Source organism: Oenanthe melanoleuca, chromosome 18 (genome assembly GCF_029582105.1).
Source record: "Oenanthe melanoleuca isolate GR-GAL-2019-014 chromosome 18, OMel1.0, whole genome shotgun sequence".
NCBI classification, from domain to species: Eukaryota; Metazoa; Chordata; class Aves; order Passeriformes; family Muscicapidae; genus Oenanthe; species Oenanthe melanoleuca.
This window is the reverse complement of record NC_079351.1, coordinates 3,854,011-3,880,191: the sequence shown is the minus strand read 5'-3', so window position 1 is coordinate 3,880,191 and position 26,181 is coordinate 3,854,011. Positions and strand designations below refer to the sequence as shown.

At 38.4% G+C, this 26,181-nt stretch overlaps 1 protein-coding gene across 2 annotated transcripts; it reads left to right on the top strand.

Annotated features, from left to right (window-relative positions):
* The first annotated feature begins 1,927 nt into the window (after window positions 1-1,927).
* SUZ12 (SUZ12 polycomb repressive complex 2 subunit) lies at window positions 1,928-25,020 on the top strand. Of its 2 annotated transcripts, XR_008841774.1 has the most exons (17): window positions 1,928-2,387; window positions 5,160-5,206; window positions 5,300-5,364; window positions 10,099-10,167; window positions 11,755-11,804; window positions 13,018-13,103; window positions 14,416-14,647; window positions 15,406-15,508; window positions 16,754-16,859; window positions 17,592-17,769; window positions 19,647-19,738; window positions 20,167-20,310; window positions 20,920-21,077; window positions 21,670-21,868; window positions 22,412-22,491; window positions 22,811-24,170; window positions 24,280-25,020. XR_008841774.1 is itself a non-coding variant. In XM_056505793.1 (16 exons), exons 1-16 carry the CDS (start codon window positions 2,084-2,086, stop codon window positions 23,154-23,156), a joined length of 2,259 nt encoding a protein of 752 aa, XP_056361768.1. In that variant the 5' UTR covers window positions 1,928-2,083; the 3' UTR covers window positions 23,157-25,020. The 2 variants fall into 2 exon arrangements, 1 of the variants encoding a protein (XP_056361768.1); XM_056505793.1 differs by having other exon boundaries at window positions 22,811-25,020.
* The last annotated feature ends 1,161 nt before the right edge of the window (window positions 25,021-26,181 follow it).

Below are 26,181 nucleotides of genomic sequence, written 5' to 3'. Positions count from 1 at the left end.
ATCACTGTAGTTCATCCATTAAAGATGACAGGAATGCTGGGCATGCACAGACTGCAAAAAGCCATAGGAAAGAGAGATTTACAAGCAGCATATGCTTTCAATCTGCAGGGAACAAATTTGATCTTTTGGATATCAAATGCAAATCCCACTAACAGGATGTGAAAACAAGAATGGATTGACTATCTCAAGACTGAAAATCTGACACAGCATGAAAGCACCTCTACCACCTACTTCTGCTTTCATTTCAGGGTTTTGTTCCAACAGCACTCCTGGCTTGCAAGTGATTGTTTCTTCCATTTATCATCTTAAACTTATTAAAGTGCCTTTTCCCCCTCCCTCCATTCAGTTAGGGTACTTTTTATCTTTATGGCAAACATACAGTATCATAATCTTCTACTGTTTTAATTTAATGTGTTTGTATCAATTTCAGGCAGGCACACTCTATTTTACTGCATATTTTTTAGACTGCTTTATTAGAGAACACATTTTCAGTGTCATTTGCTAAATATGGGGAACTTTCTGTTATCTAATATAGATGTACGGAAGAAAAATGTTTTAATTTTTTGGGTTTTAATAAAGGCATCTGTAAAATCTATAGGGGTCTGTATTACCAGGGAGGTCAAGGGCACAACAGTCTTACACCATGGTTCATTTCTTCTGAAGAAATTGTTATGATTTCCATCTCTCTAAAAAGAAATTATTTCTTTTTCTTGCTTCTAATTGTATACAATAAATTTTACTTGCTTAAGAGTTACTTGAATGTTTGGGGTGTATATACATATGTTTTCTTTAAACATAATAAGGTTAATGAGGGACAAATGAGACATTACTTTAGAATCTCCCTTTCTTGATAACGTAAGGCACATTTACAGCATGACTAACTTTGATTTATGGTTTTCCTCTTAATATTTATCACTAAGTTCTTTTTTCTTAACGCTAGAAATTCGAAGATAAAGGGAGATGGTGGGGTGCAAGCACCACAGCTGTATCTGGTATCAGAGTTCACAGCTGTATTTCGCACATACACCATTCTTCCCCTACCCTGTACAATTACCCCGGAGAAGTTTTGCCAAGGAAAGCAAACAGAACGGAACGGCTGCCGAAGCCTTTGTGTATGAGCTGCCGCAGTGCTGATAAGGAGGCGATTAAATGGAGCCGCTGTTGAATTTCCCCACGGCGGAGCTGGGCCCGGAGTTTTCCCTGACTCGGCTGTCACGGCTCCGGCACAGTCTGCACTTCTGCACTTCCCCAGCCATAGAGCAAGATCTGATGAACCCAGAGACACTTTGCCTCAGAATTTAAGTCTCCCTGCACCTATTGGCAATTTCTTGTGCCATCCTCTGAGGAAACCTCACGGTTAGCTAAAGTTAAAGCCATGCGATAGCAGCAGGACCTCATGGCCGACCCAGTATAACCACTTCCACCACAAAACAGATACCGGTTTGTACCTGAACTTCTGTTTTGACAAACTTAGCTCTTGAGCTCTGCGGACAGCGGAGCGGCCTTAGGCAAGGGGGGCATCAGCCACCTGTGCGGCCGCGGGAGCAGCGGGAGGTGGCCTGGAGAGCGCGGGGTGGGCACGGTGAGGCGGGGGCGCGGGGCAGCGGGGCCTGGGCAGCCCGGGGGCGCGGGCGGAACGCCGCCGGCGGGGTGCGAGGGCGGGGTCCGACGAGCTGCCCCTCAGGCCGGCGGGGGCCCCCCCGTACCCATCATGCCCCGCGCCAGAGCGCGAGCGGCGCTTTCCCGCGAATTCAGTTCAAAGGCGGGGGGTGGGGGGGACGCGCGCCGAACGCGCGGACCAACCAAACGCTTCCAGAACCATCCGCGCGTCACGCGGGGGCGGGGCCGGCGCCGGCCAATGGGGCGGCGCGGCGCCATCCCCGCGGCCAATGGGCGCGCGCGGGGGGCGGGCGCGCGGCGGCGGTCGGGCTCGGCGGCCGCGGCGTTGAGGGGAGCGGGGCGGAGGAGACTTGGCGGAGTTGGAGCGCGGCGCGTCCCCCCCCCGCCTCACGCACCCGCCCCGGCCGGCCCTGCCCGCCCCGCTCGGTCTCCGTCCCGCCGGGGCCCGCCCGGGGCCACCCCCATGGCTCCTCAGAAGCACGGTGGAGGAGCGGGGCCCAGCTCGGGCTCCGCTGGCGGCGCCGCCGGAGGAGGAGGTGGCGGCGGAGGAGGCGGCGGGTTCGGGGGCTCTGCCGCGGCGGCGGCTCCCGGCGGCAAATCCGGCGGTGCCGCGGGCGGCGGCGGCGGCGGAGGAGGCAGTGGGTACTCGGGCGGCTCCTCGGCCTCCTCGGCAGCGGCGGCGGCGGCGGCGGCGCTGCCCCCCGTGAAGAAGCCGAAGATGGAGCAGATCCAGGCCGACCACGACCTCTTTCTTCAGGCCTTTGAGAGTGAGCACTGGGTCGCCGGAGGAAGTGGGGGCCGAGCCGGCGGGACCGGCCCGGGCCGCCGCGGAAAGGGCGGGAGGAGGAGGGGAGGGCTGTGGGGAGCAGGGGCTTCCGGGGGTAAACACGGTCGGGGGATGGAGGGAGGGAGCGGGAGCGGGGCCGGGGGAGGCGGGGGCCGGCGGGGCCCGGGCGGAAGCGCGGGGAGCGGGGCCGGTGTGCGGGAGGGCGGCGAGAGGCGCCCGGGGCCCACGGGCGGAGGGCGAGGGTGTGTGTGCGTGTGTGTGTGCGCCCGCGCCCAGCGATGAACTTGGTTCTCTTTAGCACTTCCCATCAGGCTTTCTGGGCGGCTGGTTCCCTTCCCTCCTCCAGCAGCCCCTGGAGGCTCTGGGCAGTGAGGGGCGAGGGGGCCCTTTCCTCTTTGGCATACGCCGTTCGAGCCCCTTTCAGGGGCAGGACGCGATCAAGAGTTCACTGTACTTGGCTTTTCTTTGTTTAGCAATAATTTTCACTTAGTCGAGGTTTCGGATTGGAAGTTGACCTTTGCGACCCAGGCATCCCCCATGTGGCAGCTCCACACAGGAGGAGAATTCCCCTGAATTCACTGGAAAGTTGTTTTTGGAAATTATGTTCTAAAAGTACAGTGGAGCAGTAAACTTAAGTTGCATTAAGAAAATTTCTGTGTAGTTGCCAGGATTTGAAGGGAATTTTTAATGCCCTTCTTGAAGACGTGATCCTGTTTTGGGATTGGTGCTGTCAATGCTCATACTTGCTGTAGACAGTGACAATGTTGGAGTTTTTGGTGTAGTCTCGAATAATGTGTGGCCGTTTGAATCTCAGTCCTCTTAACAAGACTCTGTGTTCAGTAAATACTGTGCTGCAAATGGGTCAAGTGGCAGACTTGAGTTTTAAGAGCTTTTCTCAGTGTCAGTGCCCAGGGTGGAAGCAATTCTTCTGCCTGTGGCTCAGTGTGTCAGACAAGGGAAGCACAGAGCTGAGCAGGTGGGGATCAGGAGGAAGCTACAGTGTACAGATATACATACATATATACATAATATGTTAACAATGTAGTGTCAATATCATGGGAAAACTGCAGTAAGTAAATGCTGGATTAAAAAAATCCTAACATGTGTAGTATTGAATCACATTCTTCCTGACTGTTTTTGTCCCTTTTCAAGGTCATATGCTAGGAAAAGATAAAAGATTTATTTTAAGCTTTTGCTGAGTAATCAGGCTTGTGAGACATATGTCTCTCTGCAGGTTGAAGAGTGTGTTTCAGAATTTTTCTGCTTGGTAAAACTAATGTTGAAGCAGCAATGCATTGCCTTTAAATTACATCCTTGTGAATATAACTTAATGTTTTCATACATTAAGAAATTATAATTATGTCATGGGGTTGTTGAGACTGAAGAACCTGGGATGTCTTTTTCAGAGTTGTGACTACTCTGTATTTTCACTTTGTGACAAAGTGCATACATCTTAATTTCTTTTATCTTGATTTGAAAAATACAGATTTTATTGTGATAATTTGCATTAAGCAGATTTTCACTGGCTTTCATCAGGCTTCTAAAAGGAAATACTGTGATCATTTTAAGATTTCCTTCTCTAACAGTAATACATCTCTTTAATTATGTGTTCTCTGGGGTCTTACATTCATAGCTGTAGAAATATGGCTGAATCATATCTTTTAAGAGGGGTAAAGGATATAAAAATCTGTCCTTTTCTACTTCTAATTACAGAATTCCACAAATAAGGTTTCCATCTATTTGAAATAAATGTTTTGCAGTCATATGAAAATAAAATTTTAAATCTCTTTAAAAATAAACTTTGTCCTCTTTATGTGAGAAATGGACGCAGTGTTACCAGCCTTAGCATGGGCATCAATGCATCATCTGTTCTCTTTCTTCTCTCCACCTGATGTGTATCATTAAGACATTTTGCCGATGTTACTTAGTGAAGTTGGCTTTTATATCGGTTTAAGTAGGGTGTATTCCAGTTTAGTTTGGAATTCTTGTTAGAAATAACCTGATCCAGACAAAACCCTCCTTGTCCTGATTTAACTTAATTGGTTAAAACTGAACTGAAGGTCCTCCTCTTGTCTGTAGGCAAGTCTTGATCCTTTGAAAATTAGTCCTCAAACCTGTTTGCGATGATACTGTGCTTTAGTGTCCATTTTGTGAACAGCTGAATTATCTTCTCTCCTTTTGCACTTGGAAACAGTAGTTGCTTTACTAAAAACAACATTAATTTCCCACCTTAGAATGATCCATTATGGATCACAGTCAACTGACAGTCCCTGTTCTTGTGTCAGTACCTGCTGCAAGTGACCTTGGTACTTTCCAGAAGTGTAAAGCAATCAGAATCCAAATTGTATGACTGCGTAAATTTATTGTGCTATTTTGGTATCATAGCAGATGTATTCATTAACTTCAGGAAGAAAACGTAGCTATATGGCCATAGGTTGTGATATGCTGAGATACTTTTTCTGCCCTTTAATGAATGATATAAAGCCTGTAAGAAACACAAGGGCAGTCAGAGTTGAATTGTGACCTCTAATTTGTAGCACCTTAAATAAGAAGTTGCTTTGTGTTGTAGAGTCAAAGTAACCTTGAATGTGATAACTTGGAGTTATTTGGACATTGTGATGCTTCACTTAATGGCTTTTGTGATAATTGTTTCAAAGTACTTGCCATATGAAGTTAGATACTATTTATCATTATAAGACCATCTTTCTGGAGGTAGAAGTTACATTGGATAACACGTGTTCCTTTTTCTTAGAACCAACACAGATATACAGATTTCTACGTACCCGGAATCTAATAGCAGTGAGTAATTGGTTTTATCACGCCTTTACTTTGTATTTGTAGAAAATTTTAATTAAAGCATAACCATTTTCTGCTTTTTTTTTCCCCCTGCAGCCAATATTTTTGCACAGAACTCTCACTTACATGTCCCACAGAAACTCCCGAACAAATATCAAAAGGTAAAATTGTTTTTGTAAAGTAATCCTAAAATGTTCACCAAATAGCAGAAGTCCAAAAGGCAGTGGAGGGTGACCTGCTGTTTTCTTTTTGAAGAAATTTAAAATGCATACTTCAGTGTACACTTGATTTCTGAGACCTGAGAGATTTTTTGCAGTGTTAAGTCTATGTGTAGCTTTATCCATGTGACTTCTGTGGATACTGGGAGTATTCAAATGTGGAGAACTATCTGCAGAATCCTAACTAATTCTCCCATGTTTGTTTTTTATGTTGGAGGAGAACTTATTTAAAAAACAAACAAACAAAACTGTATTACATCTTGTAATCAATGGTGTTTAATCATAATCCTATGAAACATTCTATTTTAAACTGTAACCAAACCAAAACCCAAATATAAAATTACTGGCTTTGTTAATTAGTCTTGAAAGAATCCAGTAATTATTTCTGTAGTTATTTTAAAAGCTGGAAAATAAAGCAGGTCTGTTTATAGTATTTTAGAAGAACTCCAGCAAATACTTTAAAAAGGTTGCTTGGAGCTGGATATGCCTGAGAGATCAGCTTCAGTTTTGATATTGCAAAATAATCATTCCTGTCATGTGAGGTGTTACAGCTGCCTGTCAGTGGGCCTGAAAACACAGAAACACTGCAGAGGGACAAGTGCAGTGTACATTATTTATTAGCAGAATCACAAGCCCCTACTAGATACTTCCCCTTCACTGAAAATCCTTTGTTACAGTTTAGACTTCTTTTGTAACCTGAACATGTAGTTTGAAATATTTTAGCACTGAAGTTCTTATCGCTTAGAAACAGTTGCTGTGGGATTTAAGTACAACAAATATGCAACAAAATGTGATTATACAGACAATTCTAATTTAATCTTCATATTTATATCTAAGGGAGGTAATATTCACTTGATCTGTTAATCAATAGAATTTGCGTATTTTTATTTAAATTAATGGAGCTGTTTATGGCATTATTGGATCTCTTGGATATTGTTTAATGTTCCTGCTATGAGTTTTAATGGCACAATATAACTTTTTCTTAAAACTGAATCCATAACATACAGTTTCAGGTACTTAGGACAGGTAACAATCAGATTTATTTGTTTTTTTTTAACTTGAAATTGCAGCTTTTTCTTACAATAGTTATCAAAATGAATTGTTTTACTTATTTTAAAGTGAGTCAAAACAAAATTTTGAGTAATTATTTTCAGGTTGTTTTGTTTTTTGTGGTTTAGTTTTGTTTGGTTTTTCTAACTGGAATTGTACTACAGGAAGTTCTTGCTTATATCTTGGATCAATTTGTTACTGATTGAAATATGTGTGTTACCTGAAAGTGTTCTGTTGGATATCTGCTGTACTTGCTGGGAAGCAAGAGACAATTCTTTGCTTGTGCGTTGTTATCCTCTGTTCCAAATTGCAGTTGATTCAGCTTCACAAGTAATGCTTGGTTTTTGTTTGAAACATACTGATTTTTACCAGTTCTCTTAACACTTTGTTTTAGAACTGTGAGTTTAATTGGGAGGTGTTCGAATAACAGACAGATTACAGCTGTTCCTTTCAGTAGTTCTGACGATGTTGACTCTACTGAAATCATGCTTGTAATTAGATCTAGGAAGATTAAATTAAATGTTTCAGTATGATTTCTTTATAAAAGCAAAGTAAAGCAACAGAAGTGAGCAAGTGTATTTGAAAGGGAAAAAGCCAGAAAGTGATTGTGAAGTGTGTTCCCCTGGGTTCCCTCTGCCCTTTCCGTGCTCAGTCAGTACTGTGGCCCTTCTCTTTCAGCCTACTTAAAACCACAGAAGATGTAATTTAAAGGTAGTTTGGACTTAGAGTTTGGTAAAAGAGTCTGAGCTGCACTTCCTGAGGGGATTAGTGGGATCCTTGTTTGCTGATCTGTGCTGGTAAATGCTTACAGATATGCACAAGACCTGAATCACTATTCTTCATTCAACACAAGTAGTTTAGGTTATGATCTCGTTGTTTTTGTGAAAAGGGCTTCGAAAGAGAGAAAATATCTGGAGTAGAGAAGATAATCCTAAGGTTTATATGAAGAAAAATATGTTCTGGTTTCAGTACAGCTGGTTTACACTGGTTTCAGTGAAAGTGTTAGTAGAGTTTCTTTGCAAAGAAGTCTTTTCTGGAACTGCATCACTGTTAGCCTGCTTATATGGACTATACACGTACGTTATTTTATTCCCCTTGAATTCCTAAATGTTGTCATTGTTAAATTGATGTTTTGATTGTTTTGATTGGTATTTCATTAAACAGTGTCATAAGTAAAATGTAAAGAACTAATATCCAAACTTACTTACAACCTTATTTAAAGAATAGTAACTATGGCTCCACATCTTTTACTTCCAGCTTTATGATAGTCTGAGAAAAATGCCAGACAAATTTATCTATTGGAGGTAGGGAACTAAAACTGCATTTTTACCAGGAAATTATCTGTTGATATTGCTCCACGTTTAATACTGAGAAAGTGTTTAGAAAACCTAGAATGCTTAGAGCATAGGAAAATGGTTGTACAGAATAGTTAATGGGCATGTGTCAGCCTGGGCTAGAAAGGTGTTAAAATTGCTGCTTATTGGAAAGGTAGTGGGCTTTGGTCAGCTCATACTTGATGGAGAGCTGAACTGGACTTTTTGTCTCTAGGTCTGTCTTCGGGTGTTAGTATATTATTAGACCAAATTATGGTGTTGGAAAGAAGTTTCTGTTACTAAAATTGCTTCACATATAGTATTTGGATAAAGGAATAATTATTTATTGGCAAAATAATGGCATGCTATGATGTGACTTCTAATACTAATTATTACTTTTCTTGTCTGAATAAGAGTGGGTGGAGAAAGGAATGCACAAGATGCATGTGCTTGTTACACAAGTAAATGCTGCCTTGAAAATCCTGAGTGTGAGGGATGGTTATTACAAAAGCTTAGTTTTATCTGTTTTGCATGGGAACATGGTAACATAAATAGGAATTAATTTTAAAGGAATTTCTGCTCTTACAAGTTAACTTCAAAGGCAAAAAAATTTTATTGGTTGCTATTTTTAGTTTTTCGGAAAGATTTTTTTTTTTTAGGAAGGCTCTTTTGTTTTGACTGATGCGAGTCTGGATTTAGTAAAGGTTGTGCCACTGTTCTTTTTGGATCAATAATGGTCACATACTAAATAAAAGTTGTGTCAGATGTTAGTATATTTTATAAGATTGTTAACTTTCCCCCATTCTGGGACCATATTTGTCTCTTAGCTGGTTTTTGGCTCGTATTCTGCTCATGACATAACTTTGCTCTAAATCTGTTTTAAGCAATTCCTCAGTCTGGAGAAACCCTCTAAACTTGCTGTTCTGCAGAACAGTGGCTGATTTTGATGAGCTGGAGCTAAGTGCAGAGAGAGACATTTTTGCCTTAGAATCGGAAACTTTTATGAAATTGTTCTGCTCTTAGCACCTCTTGCTTTAAAGTTGAGCACTGCAATGTGCATTTGAACAATCCCACGTTTTGGTGTAGGTGAGTCAGTTCTTTAGTCTGTCATATGTGTGACTCTTGGGCTGAGTAGAGCTTTGAATCAGTGATTGTTTACTACACAAATCATAATTGTTTTTCTCCTTGTTATCTGAGTGCAGCCCTGTAGTTTTGTTGCCCAGTGTTGCTGTTTAGTCACCATGTGATGTGTAACTCAATCATTCATGAGCATTACGTGCTGAGTGTGGACAGAGTGACATCAGTGTTTCTTCAGTCAGGGCACTTCTGTAGACAAATGCTTCCCACTTCCCCTGAGAATTGTGTTGTTCCCTCTGCAAGAAATCCAGTGTTTGGCAAGTGTTTGTGTTCTTCTTGCTCCATTCTTCTAAGGTATAAATGTAAAGGAAAGGTACCCTTGCACTCTTGCTTTCTCACTGTAGTCAAGTGCAATTTTGTGGCTGTCTAGATCCAAGTGTTAACTTGCCTTTAATGAAAAATGGAAAGACTGTTCTGTAACATGTTGAGTAAATTCTGGTCATGAGTGAGCTTTATTTAGCAGTGAACATGAAATTGTATGTGTGGTAGAACAGGCTGAACATATGAATGTGAACAGACTGATGTCAGAATTACAGAGAGGAAAGATTTGAAGTGATTATTCTCTATGACTTGGTTGTCATTGTCCTCTGTTTCCTGTGAATGTGCTCCAATGGTAGCTTCCAAATTCATTGCTCTTTGCATTGTGTCCATTTTATAGAAATATGTGGAGAAATAAGGGTTTGGGGTTTTAATTAGGCTTTTAACTCTTTTTTTCCTGTAAGATTTTAAGTGTTTTTCATTAATATGATCAAGATTAAAATAGTAATGACTGAGGGGCTGACATGTCAATTCCTGGTATGTATAAGTGTCAGTAAAACAGAAAGATTCTCATTGACAAAGCTGAAATGTGGTTAAACATGTTCATTGCAAGGGTTTCAATATGTTGCTGTAAATGAAACTTCTTACCAGCAGTAGGATTACTGTTGCAAGATCTGGGTTTAATTCCTTGTATTATTTTTGAGAAGCAGTTGTGTCCCTTATAACACAGGCATGATACTAGATCCAAAAAAAGTATATCTGTATCTAAAGGATGTTTTCTGAAGAAAGGGCTAAAATGGTATATATAGGCAGTTTTAGATGGAGAATCAAGTCAAAGTTGAGGCTAAATAAATTTTCTTGCTGTAAGTTATGGGTATAGTGGCTATGTAAAACTATTCTTTTTGCTTTTTCCTCACAGGAAAACATTCAAAGTTGATGATATGTTATCAAAAGTAGAGAAAATGAAGGGAGAACAAGAATCTCACAGGTACTGTCCTGCTGTATATTTATGAGTGTGGGTACAAATGAGTACATGCATGGACTCAATCAAAAGTCCTTTTGACTGATAAAATGCAAGTGATAAAGAGTCATTACTTGAAGCAAGGTAGTTGCTGTTTGAAATGTTGCTTCCAGAATTTTAAAATACATGCATAAATGTGTGTATGTATGCTGGTCAGCTAACCTGGAGAAAAGCAATACTGGGATAAACTTCCAGTATGTGTTGTGGCATCTCTTAAAATATGTACAGAAACCTCAAATAGGTATTTGCCTTTACTTTGTTTTTTAGAGTGTCAGTTGTGCCAATGAGTAATCTGTGTGTGTTGGAATTAAAAGTAAAAAAAATGAGTTGGATTTGGGAAAACATAATGACGTTTTATTGCTTGGAGTTTGTTGTTGTATAGTTGCTATTTTTAACCTGTTCTTTTCCCACAGTGTTTGCAAATCATTAGACTACTTCAGAGGCAGCTGTGCTAGATAAAAAACAAACAGTTTTGTGAAACAAACTTACACATTTTGTGTTCTAAGAGGTTTTATGAATTTACTGTAGTTATACTTAGTTATATTTTGCTCCATGTATTGTGGTTAGTTGCTTTGTTGAAACAAATGTAGAATATTGATTTGTGTGTGTTGTTTTTTGTGCTTTCAAAACTATCGAAAATGTGCTTTAGTATGGAAAAGTAACATGGATGAATGATGCAAGCTGGTGTAGATAGAGTCCTTTGAACGCTTGAGCTGTTGGGCACTTCCATTGATCATCTCAAAGCTCTTGGGTATGCTCGTGTTTAAAAATAAGTGTGGAGTGTCAGGTTGTATCTGCCTGAGAAGTGAAGGTGCACAAAGTTGTCTGGTGGTGTAGTGGAACAGATTATATTTTGTTCAATGTGTACTGCAGAAATACTAGTGGTTTTGAGACCCTTTTAAATTTAGTTTATGAATACTTGTTTTAAATGGAAATATGCTCTGAATTTTGTGATTTGAAATAAGATGGTCAGTGGTTTTGTGAAGCAAAACAGATGCAATTATTATTTTGATTGCATATGTTATAAATGATATAGACGTCATTTAACTGATAGTCTTTTATTTCTAAAGGTGCAGATTCCCCCTTATAAAGATTCTCATTACCGAGCTTAAAATCCCTGTTGGTTTGGTTTCCTTTTAATCTACATGAAGACTGTGGTTCAGGCTGAAATTCTAGAACATTTCCACCAGAACTGAATTCTGTTGCTGATGAGTGTCCAACAAATGTGTTTGACTGCCTGTGAAGGCAAGATCTGTCTTCAGGCAATATTCTTCTACTGTAGTGTTTAATTTTTTTTTTTTTTTTTTAATCTATAAAGGCATAGAATACACAGAGAGAATGAGTCTGTAAAAAGAAAACTGCTGTTCAATTCTGCATCAACTGCAACTGCTGTATCCAGGCAGTTTCCAAGTTAAAAGGATGGACTGAATCATTACAGTCCTGTACTGAACATCAGTCAAGTGGTTGCTGTGAGAAAAAAACACTTATTTGTTCTAACATTTCTTTCTCTCTCTCTCTTTTTTTTTTTTTTTTTTTTTTTTTTTTCCTGTTTAGCTTGTCTGCTCATTTGCAACTTACATTTACTGGGTTCTTCCATAAGAATGGTATGTTTGCCAATTCATTCATTCCACTGTTAATTTGTATAACACCTTTGAAATTAGTAGAGATCTGTGAGGGGAATACTTGAATATTTTTACTCTCTGCTGTTTGGATTCAGGTTTTAATTTACTTGTTCAGCCTGTCTCATTAGTTGTAATTCAGTGGTGCTTTAGAAATGTTGTAGTGTAATTGTGATGTTAAGAAGATAAGCCTTCAGGGTTTTAGTCAGAATCAAGCCATCATCCATTCAAACTGAAATAGACCTTGAGGAAAGCAATTCTTTCCTGAAGAATGTGATTTTCTGGGAGTGTGTCTTTGGTGTTTGAAGTAGCTTTAAAAAACCTCACAGTCTCAAATAGTTGGAAGATTCAGTGGTTTCTGCTTTAAAATAGAAGTGTAAGAAAAAAAATTATCACATCTAGAAATCAAGGAAAGACCATGTTAACAATTATAGAAGCCGTGGAAATGTATATTTTAATGACTTGAAGTCATTCCATGATGTCTTTCAAGCACATAAGGATTTGCCTCTCAGTATCAGAATATTGGACTTCCTCAACCAGAATGAAGAGTTATATTACCCTGAGAGCAAAAGCTGTCCATTAAAATAAAATTATATTTCTAATTTTTTATTGCCATTGCTGATTACACCACTGGCAGCAGCTGCCTTGAAGATTACAGGAAATTTATTGTGCAGTCTCTGAAACAAAGCCTTACTTTCTAAGACTTTTTTTCAAGTTAGTTTGAGAGTCCTTTAACAGCTATTGTGCATTTATTTAGCCTTGCATAATTTTTAAGGGGGTGGTAGTGTAATTTTGTTTTGTTTTCCTGTTTGATATCATCTGAATCTTAAACCCAAATTTTAGGTTTGCACACTGTAAAGAAAAAAAATTGGGGAAAATAATTTGACCTATGTGTAATTAGTGTATTCTTACTGTCCTTAAAACTACCCATAACATTTTTCTCTGTTATAAAAAGGTAACAATCTTGCTCTTTTAAACTCTGGAGATCAGCTATGCCTTTTAATCAGCTAATACGAGAATAATTAGAATATATTTTCAAGTGGAAATTTGTAGTAAGTTTGGGGAGAGTTGAAACTAAGAATGTGGTTAGAGGTCTTTGTACCTGGGAGGTGCCTGTGGTTAAAAAGTAATTACAGATGGATTTATATAATTGAATAGATCTTTGCTTTTTCAGAACTTAAAGTATTTTTCTGTTTAGATAAGCCATCACAAAACTCAGAGAATGAACAAAATTCTGTCACTCTGGAAGTACTGCTTGTGAAAGTTTGCCACAAGAAACGAAAGGTAAAAATGATCTGACAAACTATTAATATACATTAAAGCAAAATGTGTATGTGCTTCTAGAATATCTAAGTAACACTGCCGTATAGTGATGCTTCTGTTGAAATTAGCCTTTGAATTTAAGAACTAACGTATTCAAGTTCTTTCTTCTTGGATTTTGCACTGCTTTATGAGAAATGAATTTTAAAAAACATTAAATTTTGCTGACTGATTTCATCACATCCACTCATTGTGAATTTCAGCCACTTCTGGTTTTACCTCGGTTTTTGTGTGTCACATCATTAAAGTATTCATTCTGTTGTGATGTCCAGAGGCTTAAGGAAACCAGACAATCATAAAGTAGCCTATGCCTTTCAGAGTTTAGGGGTAAAAAGCAACAAGTTGTAATTATTTTGAATTCCTCAGTCATCTGCCAACTCTTGTCTCTTTCCTTGCTTTTTCTGTACCTGTATTTTTTTATTTTATTTCAATTATTGCAGATTTTAGCTACTGTGAATCATAAGCAATTTTATATTTATTTTTGAAGCATCTTCGAATTTGCTTGCAGTTTTAGCGAAGCTTATTTCACATCACTTAGCAAATTATCCTCCCAACTGTGAGAATATGGGAGGCTCAGTAATGCTTTAGGTTTCAATCAGAAAGGGAAACATTTACAGTCAGAGCTGTTTGTTCTTCCCTAATGCCAGGCTGATTTGACAGGTTTTGAAGAATTAATACTGTTTCTAGCCAATTTTGGTAATTACTAGAGTATGGATAAATATAGTGCAATCAGGAGGTGCTAATGGTTATTCTAAATGTTTTGCTGCAAGTTTCATATTTAGGCCATCTTGTCTTGTTTTCCCAAGTATAATAAATCCTAGGTAAGTGATTCTTTATCTCACAGATAGCACAAAATGTACTTTGAAATATTGCAAGGAGAAGATAGGAAGCCCTTGTGAAATATATATATATATATATATAACCAAAACATTATTTTCTTCAGGTAAACAGAATTCAATTAGTATTAGTGACTGTTCTGCAGTCTTTCTAAGAGCCTAATGTTAGTGTTATTTTAATCATGTAGAGAAAGATGGCTGCTGCCAGAAGGGGTTATAGAATGCCAATGTTTTATTTACACTTACAGATATCTGCGTTTGCGTTTAAAATCTGGGATTATTCCAGGTTTTCTTGTTTATATCTGTTCAAGGCTTATTATAAGCTTATTTTCAAAAGTTGGCAGAACAAATACAGTTTAGAAATGGCATCAATTTAAATATTTTATGTCTCTACTTTGAAGTCTAAAAACTTGAATCTTATCTTTCTTATTTTGCTGCAGGATGTCAGTTGTCCAATAAGACAGGTTCCTACAGGTAAAAAGCAGGTGCCTTTAAACCCAGACCTCAGCCAAATAAAACCAGGCAACTTCCCATCACTTGCAGTTTCCAGCAATGAGTTTGAACCAAGCAACAGTCATATGGTGAAGTCTTACTCATTGTTATTCAGAGTCACTCGCCCAGGAAGGAGAGAATTTAATGGACTGATCAATGGCGAAACTAATGAAAACATTGGTAACTTCAGCCTTTAAATCTGCTTTGGCAAGGTTTATCTTGTGGGCATGTATGGTGTTGTCTTGATGAGCAGTGTGGATCACACTGTGACAAAGGGCCAGTAGTAACTGAGTGATTGAGCTTTTGTTTGTTTGCAGTCTCTTTTGAGATGGGGCTGAAATTCAGCTGGTAGCTAGAAATTGTACATCTGGTTTTTTGCAAATTTAACACTACTTGTTACTAATGTGATGCTGAAGGTGTGAGTCAGCAGTGTTAGAGGGTGAACCGTGCAAGAGAGCCCTGTGGTCACTGAGAGTGTAATTATTCCTCCATCAGCATTGGTCACTACTGACTCACTGTGGGTGCTGTCAGTGTTTCTCAGCAAAATTAAATAACAAGCCAATAGAAAAATACCTCAATAAGAAATTTTTAAAAGTTATTTTTTAATCCTGTTGAAATGTGTTACATCAGAAATATTACAGCCATGGAAAACACATATAGAATGAAAAATTTTATTTCTTTATTTTATAGCCACAAGATGAGGAAGATCAAATCCCAAATTCTTTATGCTGACAGAATAATACAATGAAATTATAAATACATATGAACATACCTAAAATATGATTACTGTTAAGCTAAGTGCTCTTTCATTGCTTTGTCCTTCTCTATTGTGTGGCACATCTGACACAGTCAATAGGCATTTGTGAGTGCATCGAGACTGTTGGATCTTTTGAATCTGTGCTTATATAATGATTGAATACCATATTTCTTATGTGCAGATGTCAATGAGGAGCTTCCAGCTAGAAGAAAAAGAAACTCTTCAAATCGTGAAGATGGGGAAAAGACGTTTGTAGCACAAATGACCGTATTTGATAAAAACAGGTAATATTGTAAAAACAAATATACTTCTATTAATCAATAAAATTTTGGTAATAAACTTCATGTGTTCTTTGTTACAGTGTAGGTTGTCTTTGGCTCCATTTTAGCCTACAGGTTTCATAACACATTTTATACTGAGACCTATTCAGTGATTACTGTAAGTAATACCCATCTGTGAACTTGAATATTGTCTGTTCCTTGCCAGTTTTTGGCAGATGTAATTTCTCTGGTTCTGTTAAAGATCAGTGACAGCATAATTAAAAAGTTAAACAAAGAAGAGGTCTCTGAAATACCCTTACTGCTTACACTCTCTTGGGTGCCATAATTTTTTCCATACCAGACTGTTGCTGATATAGTCACAAGTCTCATTCTGCTGACAGCTACAGAAGACATCAGTTCCCCATGACTACAGGACAATCAAACAAATAGTTAAAATTCTAGCATGTCATGTAGTTTAATTATTTATTATCATGATACTATTTAATGTATTTCAAATAAGTGGAATTGGAGTGGGGTGAACTCAAATGTTAGTAGATTAGAGCACTCTAGATCCAGTTTAAAAGATAACAACCAGACCATTTCCTGGGTGACATTTTGGTTGGTTGGTTGTGCTGCAAATGAATCATAGTGCCAACAGCCAGAATACAATACATGAAGATAAGAGTTCTTTCCATGGCAAATGCAGGTCCCAGGTAGAGGTAGGTATTTAGATGATTTATTTATCAATAAAAACAGAGCTTGAAGAAAAAGCTGCTTAAACTAGCTCAAACTAATTCTGACAAAATGTTTATTTATCCAAGTAGGGTTTTAGAAGTATATTTTGAGAAGAGTTTGGTTTTTGAAGAAATGTCCTTTTCCAATATGTATCATCTTAGAAGTCTTGACAGTATTTTGTTCTTTGCTATTACTTAATTGCACTGGAGAACTTCAATATGCTAAACAGGGTGTGAACCATTAGATGGTTTTGTAGTGATGATAAGCAAGGACATTCTCAGGCATGCTGTTGTATAAATGAGACTGATTTGCAGCAGACCTAAATCATGCATAAAAATGTGTATATTTTTGGTTTAGTCTTTCAGAGTTTTCTTTGTTGTGGATGATGTCTGCCTAAGATTTAGACCTCATCAAATAAATTTGCCTGAAAATGTGTTTAGGTTTATGGAAATTTAGCTACTGTGCAATCGTGCATTTTAACAGACAAATAATAGAAGATCTTTTTTACACATAATACATATTTTCTCTTGATAGACGCTTGCAACTTCTGGATGGGGAGTATGAAGTGGCCATGCAGGAAATGGAAGAGTGTCCAATTAGCAAGAAAAGAGCAACATGGGAAACAATTCTGGATGGGAAGGTATGGATTTTTAGTTTTAGTTTTAGTGGCCAAGAGACCTGTCTTCACATGAAATAATTCTCTTTGGGAATGTATGGACATATATTTTAATTTAGCTCTCAGTTTAGAAAGCTTTGGCTACACTGGATCATTAACACAAGCAGATGTCAAGTACTGTAAGTATGGCAGCTGTCTCTTTTCAGTGACTTCTCAATTCCTGACCTAGAAAATCAGGTATTCTAACAAGTTTGACGTATCAAAAAGGAGCAAACTGCAGAATATTTAAGGGGAAGAAAGTGGAACCCAGACAGGTGTGATCTTCTGTACATACCTTAAGAAAATTCTGGTGAAATCCTGTGATGAAAAAAGAGTGTAGGAGGAAGAGTTGAGAAGAGAGAAATTGTTGACTGAGGTGAATCAACACTCAGTGATGCAATGACTGTATGCACTTACATAGTCATGTTCACATGTCCTGGGAGAGTATGAGTTGGTGATTGAAGAAAGGAACATGAGGATTCCAGATGGTTGCAAAGTATTTGTGTCTCAACATTATCTTGTAATTATGAAAAAAACAGAGATGATCCAAATTATTTAGTAAAAGTACAGTTACAAGCTCAACTATCCTGATCAGCTTTTACCTGCATTAAAATAAATGACATCAGTCTACATTCTGTGAATATTTTCTCATTATTGTTTTTGTGAAGACACTTATTCTGCTGTTTTTTGGGTTATTTTATTTCCCCCACTCTCCAGAGGTTGCCTCCATTTGAAACATTTTCTCAGGGACCTACACTTCAGTTTACTCTTCGTTGGACAGGAGACACAAATGATAAGTCTACAGCTCCTATAGCTAAGCCTCTTGCAACACGAAATTCTGAAAGCCTCCCTCAAGAAAACAAGCCCAATTCTGTGAAACCTACTCAGACTATAGGTAAGCAAACTTTGGTTTTGCTGCTGAATAATCTTCTGTTTAACCCTTGTGTGCTTAGGGTTCACTGGTGCAGCTGCTTCAGGTTATTCTCAACAGGAAAAAGCAAAACTGAGTGGGCTTTATTATATCCCATATTTTGTAATTTTTTTTAAGGTTAAAAGCTACACATTGGGTCAATATTGAAATGATTATATACAATGCTTGTAAATCCTGCAAATACATTGGGGAAAATCCATCACTAGGATTTCTGGGATTATCTGGTTTGTCCTACTCACTCCAATTAGTGTTCTGTAATTATGAGAAAAGCACTGTTTTTCCAAATGTGCTTTTTATGCAGTTGTGTTACAGTAAATGTTGAGAAACTTAATGGTGAGACTTTCTAAGAGTGGTGACTCTTTGTGCTGTTTTTACAACTTTAGTGTGATAAAAAGGTGAGAGCAAGAAGAATTTCATCCCACCTGTGCAGAAGTCAGTGTCTAGAATGACCCTTAACATGCTCAGCCAACCTACAGGCATCTTTCTGAGTACAAGAATATTTAAATAAGACTGATATCTGTTTCCTGAATTGTGTATTTTACCTGAGCTAGGGATTGCAGACACTTGGGTTTCTTCCATTAGGATGAATGGCTGACAGTGCACACAAATGGGAAGTAATTCCAACAGAACCTGGGAGGTCCTTGAACTTTTGCTGTAGAAATTATTCTGCTTTCTCTTTACTTCCTTGTACCAGGCTTCCTTGTATTTTAGAGTTTCTTGGAGACCTGTATTGTAATTTGTTAAGCAGGTTTTATGCTCAGACTTGCAGAAGAAATGAGAGTTGAGCTGACTAACTCCTGAAGGTGTGTGGTAGTTTACTGTAACAAATGTAGAGGCAACAGGAACATGGCAAGAATGCATTGCCAGTGTAACCTGAAACCCATTTTTTCTTCCATTGGAAAAGCTAAATATTCCAGTAAATTGATACAGTTACAGGCAGAGCAACCTTCCCAAATAGTACAGCCAACTCTTATACACATATGTATTGTAGTGTAATGTGCAGCATTGTAGGGTATTTATTACAGTTCTGCTGTTTGCAGCATCTAAATACCATGAGAGGAAAACTGTACAAAACTTTTATCAGAGGTTCTGATAAAGATCCTGTGCATCTTTCCCAATGGTACATAAATTTGGTGTTGTCATTTTACTTCAGCATATTTCCCAAGGCAGAACAGGGAAATAAAGACATCAAAGACTTTCTAAATATGGCAGCTTAAACTTTGCTGTAATGACAAAGTTCTGAAAGTAACTGAGCAATGGAATTGGGATTTCTCTGATGTGGTACACCCTAAAATGTCAGGCCTCCTCTCTTTTTCATACAGAAAGAAGATAGAATTTCCTTTCTTCTCTAAAATATTAAGTACAAAGTAAGTGCATCTTCTAAAAATTAGGTCAGTAAGCTGAGTCTTGTTTTCCCATCTTTATCACCATTTAGAAAAAAGTAGGGTCATGATTTGATTTCTCTTGAGGGCAGATTTATAAACCTGCTTAGTTATGTGGGGTTTCTTGTTAACTGTATGAAATCAAAATGCTGTTTAAATGTTTAAATGGAGTAAGAAAAATGGTGCTTTTTACCTGACCATTTTTAAGTTCTCTGAATGATTCTCCAACACTGGAGATAATCTTGTGTTAGAAATGGATTTGCCTGTAGGTTTGTGAAGGAAGCTGAGCATCCAGACTTCCTTGTTGCTGGTAGGACTGTTTATGTCAAAAGACATTTAAGTAGCCTGTTTCCTTCAGCAGCAGTGCCTTCTCAGAACTTCCATACTTGGGTAAGAAACAGTGTTTGTCTGTTCTTCTCTGAACCAAAGAAATGTATGTCTACATGTGGTTTTTTCCAGCTGTGAAAGAATCTTTGCCTACAGACCTTCAAACAAGAAAAGAGAGAGATGTTTTAAATGAACCTCGACAGAAATTGCGAATATTTTACCAGGTATTGAAAATAACCATTAGAGGGAAAAACTAGAATCTAAATGTTGTGTGGAGTTAAAATGTTTGCTTGCTAGCTGGGTGGAAATTTCCATTGCCCTTTTCATGGATGCCTTAAAGAGTCTCAGATTCACAGACTGAAAGCCATCCCACAGACTCTTTACAGAAATATTCTAGAAAACTTATCTTTCTGAGGGAAAACTTTTCTTTCTGATGTTCTGAAAGACAAAGGACATTCCTTGTTAGCCTTCTGGAGGGGGAGGTGGGTTTCCAATGGGGAAAAGAATTCTTGAAGTACCAGTGTTTGAGTACACTGAGCTGATACAGCGTTCCCAAGATCTAACTATTGCACATCCAACTTGGTTTTGGGGGTTGGAAGTTAATGAATAAAACTCATTTGGTGCTAATTGCCTGTGTCTTTGTTTGCATCAGTTCCTTTACAACAATAACACGAGGCAGCAGACCGAGGCCCGCGATGACTTGCACTGCCCCTGGTGCACACTGAACTGTCGGAAACTCTATAGTTTACTCAAACATCTTAAACTCTGCCACAGCAGATTTATCTTTAATTATGTTGTAAGTAACCATTTTGTAGTTCAGCACTATGAAACTCTGTACAGTCTGTCAAAGATACTACAAATGCAAGGTTTCTGTTTCCAGCTTAGTAGGGCTGTATCTACAGGTTAGAAACTGCTTTAGAAGTGAATATTTGTGTGTTACATGGAGGCGAAATACTGTGGTGTTTATTTTCTTTCTTCTTTTAAGTATATATGTATTAAATAATGCTGGCCACTGGAGGGTGAATTCTAAATGTAGCTACTGCTTTTGCATCAATGTGTTCTTTGATGTAGAAAGCAATGTAATTATATTTGGTTGGAAGTCTCATGAAGCTCTAGAAAATTTAGAAATCTTCTTGCTAGCAGTATTTTGCTGATACTTTCCTGAATTTAATAATTAGTTTCAAGTGATTTTATACAAAACAGTAAAATAGTACAGAGCAAGGAAGCTTTAGTGTACTTTGCTTCTAGAGGTTAAAAATTATTTGGGTGTTGTGAAAGGAAACTTAGAGCTGTATCAGGTTATTAAGAGGTGATATTTAAGATATTCAGAATTTATAGGTTGCTTGTTGAAATCTCTTGATGCATTGTCATTACTGTCTGCTGAATATTTGCAACTGTGCTGCAGTATCACCCAAAAGGTGCTCGGATAGACGTGTCCATCAACGAGTGCTACGATGGCTCGTACGCTGGGAACCCGCAGGACATCCATCGCCAGCCCGGCTTCGCCTTCAGCCGCAATGGGCCCGTCAAAAGGACTCCAATCACACACATCCTGGTGTGCAGGTAGGGAGCTGGCAAACAGCCTCTGTGTGGGGCCTGGAATCAGCCAGGCTGGAAGAGACTTTGGAGATCAGATCTAACCTATGACCTAACATCACCTTATCAGCTAATCCATGGCACTGAGTGCCACATCCAGGCTTTTTAAACACCTCCAGGGATGGTGACTCCACTACTTTCCTGGGCAGCCCATTCCTGTGTCCAACCACTTTTCCTGTAAATAACTGAAACCTGGGGATTTTTGAATCTGCAGGTGCACTGTGCTAAATTTCACTGTTATGACTAAATAAAATGGAACTCGAGGAGGATAACATCACCCATGAGTTTTCTATATCTTTCCAATTCAGAGACCTGTTCATAACAATGTAGCTCTTGTTAACTGCCTTACCCAAAAACTTTTCTTCCCCAAAAGGTGAAGTTGGAGGGTTGGGTCAGGAACTCTTGGGTTTTTAACAGGGATTATTTAATTGCTGGAGATTTTCCACACTCCAAACATTTTTACAAGCTTGAGCTAAAAATAAATTGCATTAATCAGTGAGTGTTCTCAGTATTAGCATTTCTGATGTGCTGGTGACAGCAGTGACTGCTCCTTTGGCAGGCCAAAGCGCACGAAAGCGAGCATGTCCGAGTTCCTGGAGTCGGAGGATGGAGAGGTGGAGCAGCAGCGGACGTACAGCAGCGGCCACAACCGGCTCTACTTCCACAGCGACACCTGCCTGCCCCTCCGCCCCCAGGAGATGGAGGTGGACAGTGAGGACGAGAAGGACCCAGAGTGGCTTCGGGAGAAAACCATTACTGTAATTTTTCCCTTTGCACAAAGTTATTTTTAGGGGATCGTGGTTTTTAAAAGATGATCTGAAGTTGTTTTACGGACAATTGGGCATACGTTGTGAAAATTCTGCATTTTAGGAGCAGAAAATTTTGCTGAACTACTGTTCGTGGAAATTAATGAAATCAAAGTTTGTTTTTTTAACTTTGCCTTCATTTTGCAGTTAGTTCAGTCCCCTTGTGTTCAAACAAGTTTTCATTGTTTGTGGCTGCTTTTCTCTTTCAAAGAGGAGAAGCTGGAATCAAGAGCACACAGTTTGGGTATATAATAAGGATATATCCTGTATAAATTAAGGATATAATTTACCATCAAAAGTCTCATGTCAAATGACATTTTTCTAATTTTTTTTTTTTTCTGTACAGCCTGATTTTTCTTTATGTATTTTTGTGTGTGAGTTGAATTTTGGGTATTTGAATATTGAATTTTGGGTAGTATCTCACTACTTGGCAGCAGATATGCACTTCTGATGGGTGTATTTGTTTGTTTTTCTGTCCTTCTTCCCAATCTTTAGCAAATTGAAGAATTTTCTGATGTTAACGAAGGAGAGAAAGAAGTGATGAAATTATGGAATCTTCATGTTATGAAGCACGGGTATGTTACTGTGCTTTGATACAAATAAATTATAGTATAGATTTGGTTGCTCATTTTGCATTGCAATTCTCTAAATACTTAAAATTCAGTTGGCTCAATTGTTTAGGAAAGGATCATTAAAGGATAATTTGTAATAAGCTTTTGAGAGTTTAAGCTTTTAAAAAGTTCTTGTGCCTAGTAGCATTTGGGCTTTGAAAACAAAAATATTGGACTGTGCAATAGCTGCTCTCTGCAGTTGCATTGATAAATCATGTTGTAGAGTATCCTTTTGTTTTTGAAAATGTTCTGCTTGCATAATGATGGCTTTCTTATTTGACAGGTTTATTGCTGACAATCAAATGAATCATGCCTGTATGCTGTTTGTTGAAAACTATGGACAAAAAATCATTAAGAAGAACTTGTGTCGAAACTTTATGCTCCACCTGGTCAGCATGCATGACTTTAATCTCATCAGCATCATGTCCATAGACAAAGCTGTGGCCAGGCTCCGAGAGATGCAGCAGAAGTTGGAGAAAGGAGAATCAGCCTCCCCGACAGATGAGGAATCTTCTGAGGAACAAAGTGGGACAGCAAATGGATACAGTGAAAATACCATGAGAGAGAGGATTTCAGAAGTGGAAAGCATCTCAGGTGTCACGAAACAGAGCAAGAAGCAGAAGCTCTAAAGTCAAAAGTCAATTGTCATTCAACGGACAAGCATTGAAGTGACATTCTAGGGTGCATGAGCTCTATAAAGAATTACACACAGAAATACAGGGATTCCAAACAGGCACTGCTGGATGGAAATAAATGATTTCAACAAGGATATTGTTTAAACAGGGTTTTTATTCAGTTACTTATGCAAGTACTTCAAGTATATTGGTTTTGGTGATGTAATGATAATATTCTAAGAGTTTGAGCATGAAGAGCAATATAAAAATCTTTTTGTAATTTTAGTAATTAGTGTCTTAAGAACTTTATGGAATTTACATAATTTAAGTATATGTAAAACCGTTTTTATATTAAGATTTTTGCATCTGTATCTGGCTGTTTTTCCTACCTTGAAGTTGTGAAACATTAGGGAAAGGGGATTGGGATACAGTTTCTGCTTTTCTTATTTAGAAATTCTCCAGTTAGCTTTTTGTGAAAATAACGTCTGACTATTTACAGTTTAACCTTGATCCTTGTATTTGAAATCATTTATCAATTGATCATAAATTACAAATCAATTTTTTTTTTTTTTACACTAAAAATTATCAAAGTTGGTGAACTTAGCACTTCCTTTGTCTTGTGCCTGTTTGGAAAGATCTTGGCTTTTCATGTTCCAGACACAGTGAAGTACCACCCTGGCTTTTTGAGGTTTAACCAGCAGTTTGGGTTTCGTGGATAATTCTGATGTATTGATCGCCCAGTGTACCATTTGAAACTTGAACATTTAGCTCCTTTGTATTTTTATTACACATTTACACAGCTACAGAGAGGATTTGGGTGCAGCCCCCTGTGCCTGGGGTGGCCCATGCTGGGTGCCATGCTCAGGCCGGAGCCTCGTGTCCGTCTGCAGGCGCCGCGTCCCTGCCGAGCTCTCGCCTCAGCACAGACTGCAAGGCCAGGCCCTGGGCTTAGCTCTGGCTTTCGAGATGCCACTCTTGAGGGAAAAATGCACTGTAAAATTGGACCAGAAAATGTGTTGCACTTCTTATGTAAGTATTCTGTGATGTATTGTATTCAATACAGATACTAAGATGCTGACTAAACTATATTTGAGCAGTTTTGCACTGCTGTTAACACATTTTATGCATACGTTTACAGATTTTTTCCAATGGAAAGTGGTTTCACTACTGGTACAGTATCAGCACCGAAGGGTTTTATTCCAGCAAGCACTGTGGTTGAGTGACATCACCTCAATTTTTTATTATCCTTAAAATATTTCATTTTTCATATTCTTTATTTATAAAGGAACAATGCTGCTGTAAATACAGGTATTTTTTGTTTTTTATTTCATTCCATCACCATGAGATGCAGTTCCCTATTTGTTGAAGGGGTATATAAGCTTTCTAATGGTGTCTTCAGAAATTTATAAAATGTAAATAATGATTTTGATGGTCCTTAAGATGTGTTTAACTGTGAGACTATTTAACTAATGGTGTGGATGTGATTTGTCATCCAGTATTAAGTTCTTAGTCACTGATTTTGTGTACAAAATAGGAAAGAGGGAAACTGCAGCTTTTCATTACAAACTCCTTGAATTTCCAGCTCTCTTGAGTTTTAGCAAAATCTAATTATGCCTCTGGATAGTACATCATGCATTTCTCTCTGGCTTTAATTTGCTAAAGCTGTGCACATATGTAAAAAAATAGATTATTTTAGGGGAGATGTAGTTCTAGAATTATTGCTTATGTCATTTCTTAAGCAGTTATGCTCTTAATGCTTAAAAGAAGGCTAGCATTGTTTGCACAAAAAGTTGGTGATCCCCCAAAAATAGTAATGAAATTACTTCTGTTCAGTAAACTTTGTATGTCATGTCAATTTATAATAAAAGCTGAAAAAATCCCCTTGTTTTCTATTTATAAAGATGCCTTTTCTATTTGTACCTTTGAAGATGCCATGTAAGCTGGTTAAAAAAAAATTTGAACGGTACAGTAGATGTAAAAACAAAAGAAACCCCTGCCCCCCAAAAAAACCCCAAAACAAGTTCAGCTGTTTAAATGAACCATTGTTTTTCATTAAATGTTTTAAATGAAATGAGCTTTTGTACATGAAGTTCAGTAATAACAAAATCTGCCATGATGGGTGTCCAGTTATTCCATGTGCAGAGACCACCAGCAGCACCTCTATAAACTCTCTTCTGCACGACTTAAAATTTGGATACATGTTCTCCTTTGCCAGACTTTTACAGCTCTATTTAAGGTATCTCCATAAATTTCCAGGGTTTTAGCCAGATACAATAACTTGGGGTAGAACCTGAATACCTGAGATGGGTGTAAGTGTGGTGCTTTACTGTGATTTATAGAAGTGCAAATGAAACATTGCTTGTGTTGTCAGTTACAGAACTAAGATTTGTGTAGTTTTTACATGCAAGTGGTTATTTTTTCAGTTTATGAAGTATTTGGCTTATATGGAATAAAGTTTAAATAGGTGTCAGTTTAAATCCCATTTCTCTAGGACTGCAGAAGATGGATGCTCCAGGTACTGTAGGACAAATTGGGAATTGCATTGCTTAGTCAAGTAGTGACTCTGAAATAGTAGATACTGGAAAACTTTTTCCATGTTAGGATCCAGATCCTGAAGTGCAGGTTGTACCAGCTGGGCTCTGCAAGCTCGACCTCAGGCTGCCTTTGGGCAGTGTGTTCTTGTCTCTGATGTCCAGGTTCTCCTAATCTGGCCTTCCGTGTGCTCATGGCAGGCTTTAGTGATGTTTTGTACTTGGTGATCACAACAGGTTTGTGAACCCCAACCTGGAACTTAATATGATTTGAATATTTAATTCAGTGCATTAAATACTATATCCAAAAGTGGTAGATGAATTGTTAACTTTCAGTGTGCATTGCTTGGAGTATATCTTGAATGTAGCCCTTGAATTTTGAGGGGTGGCATAAAGATTCACTGCTTCTAATGAAGCAGTTGCCCTTGATTTGAATTGTTCTGATTATTTATGTAATCAACAAAACAAAACTTCCAAACCAGAAATTTGATTTTACCTTTGGATATACA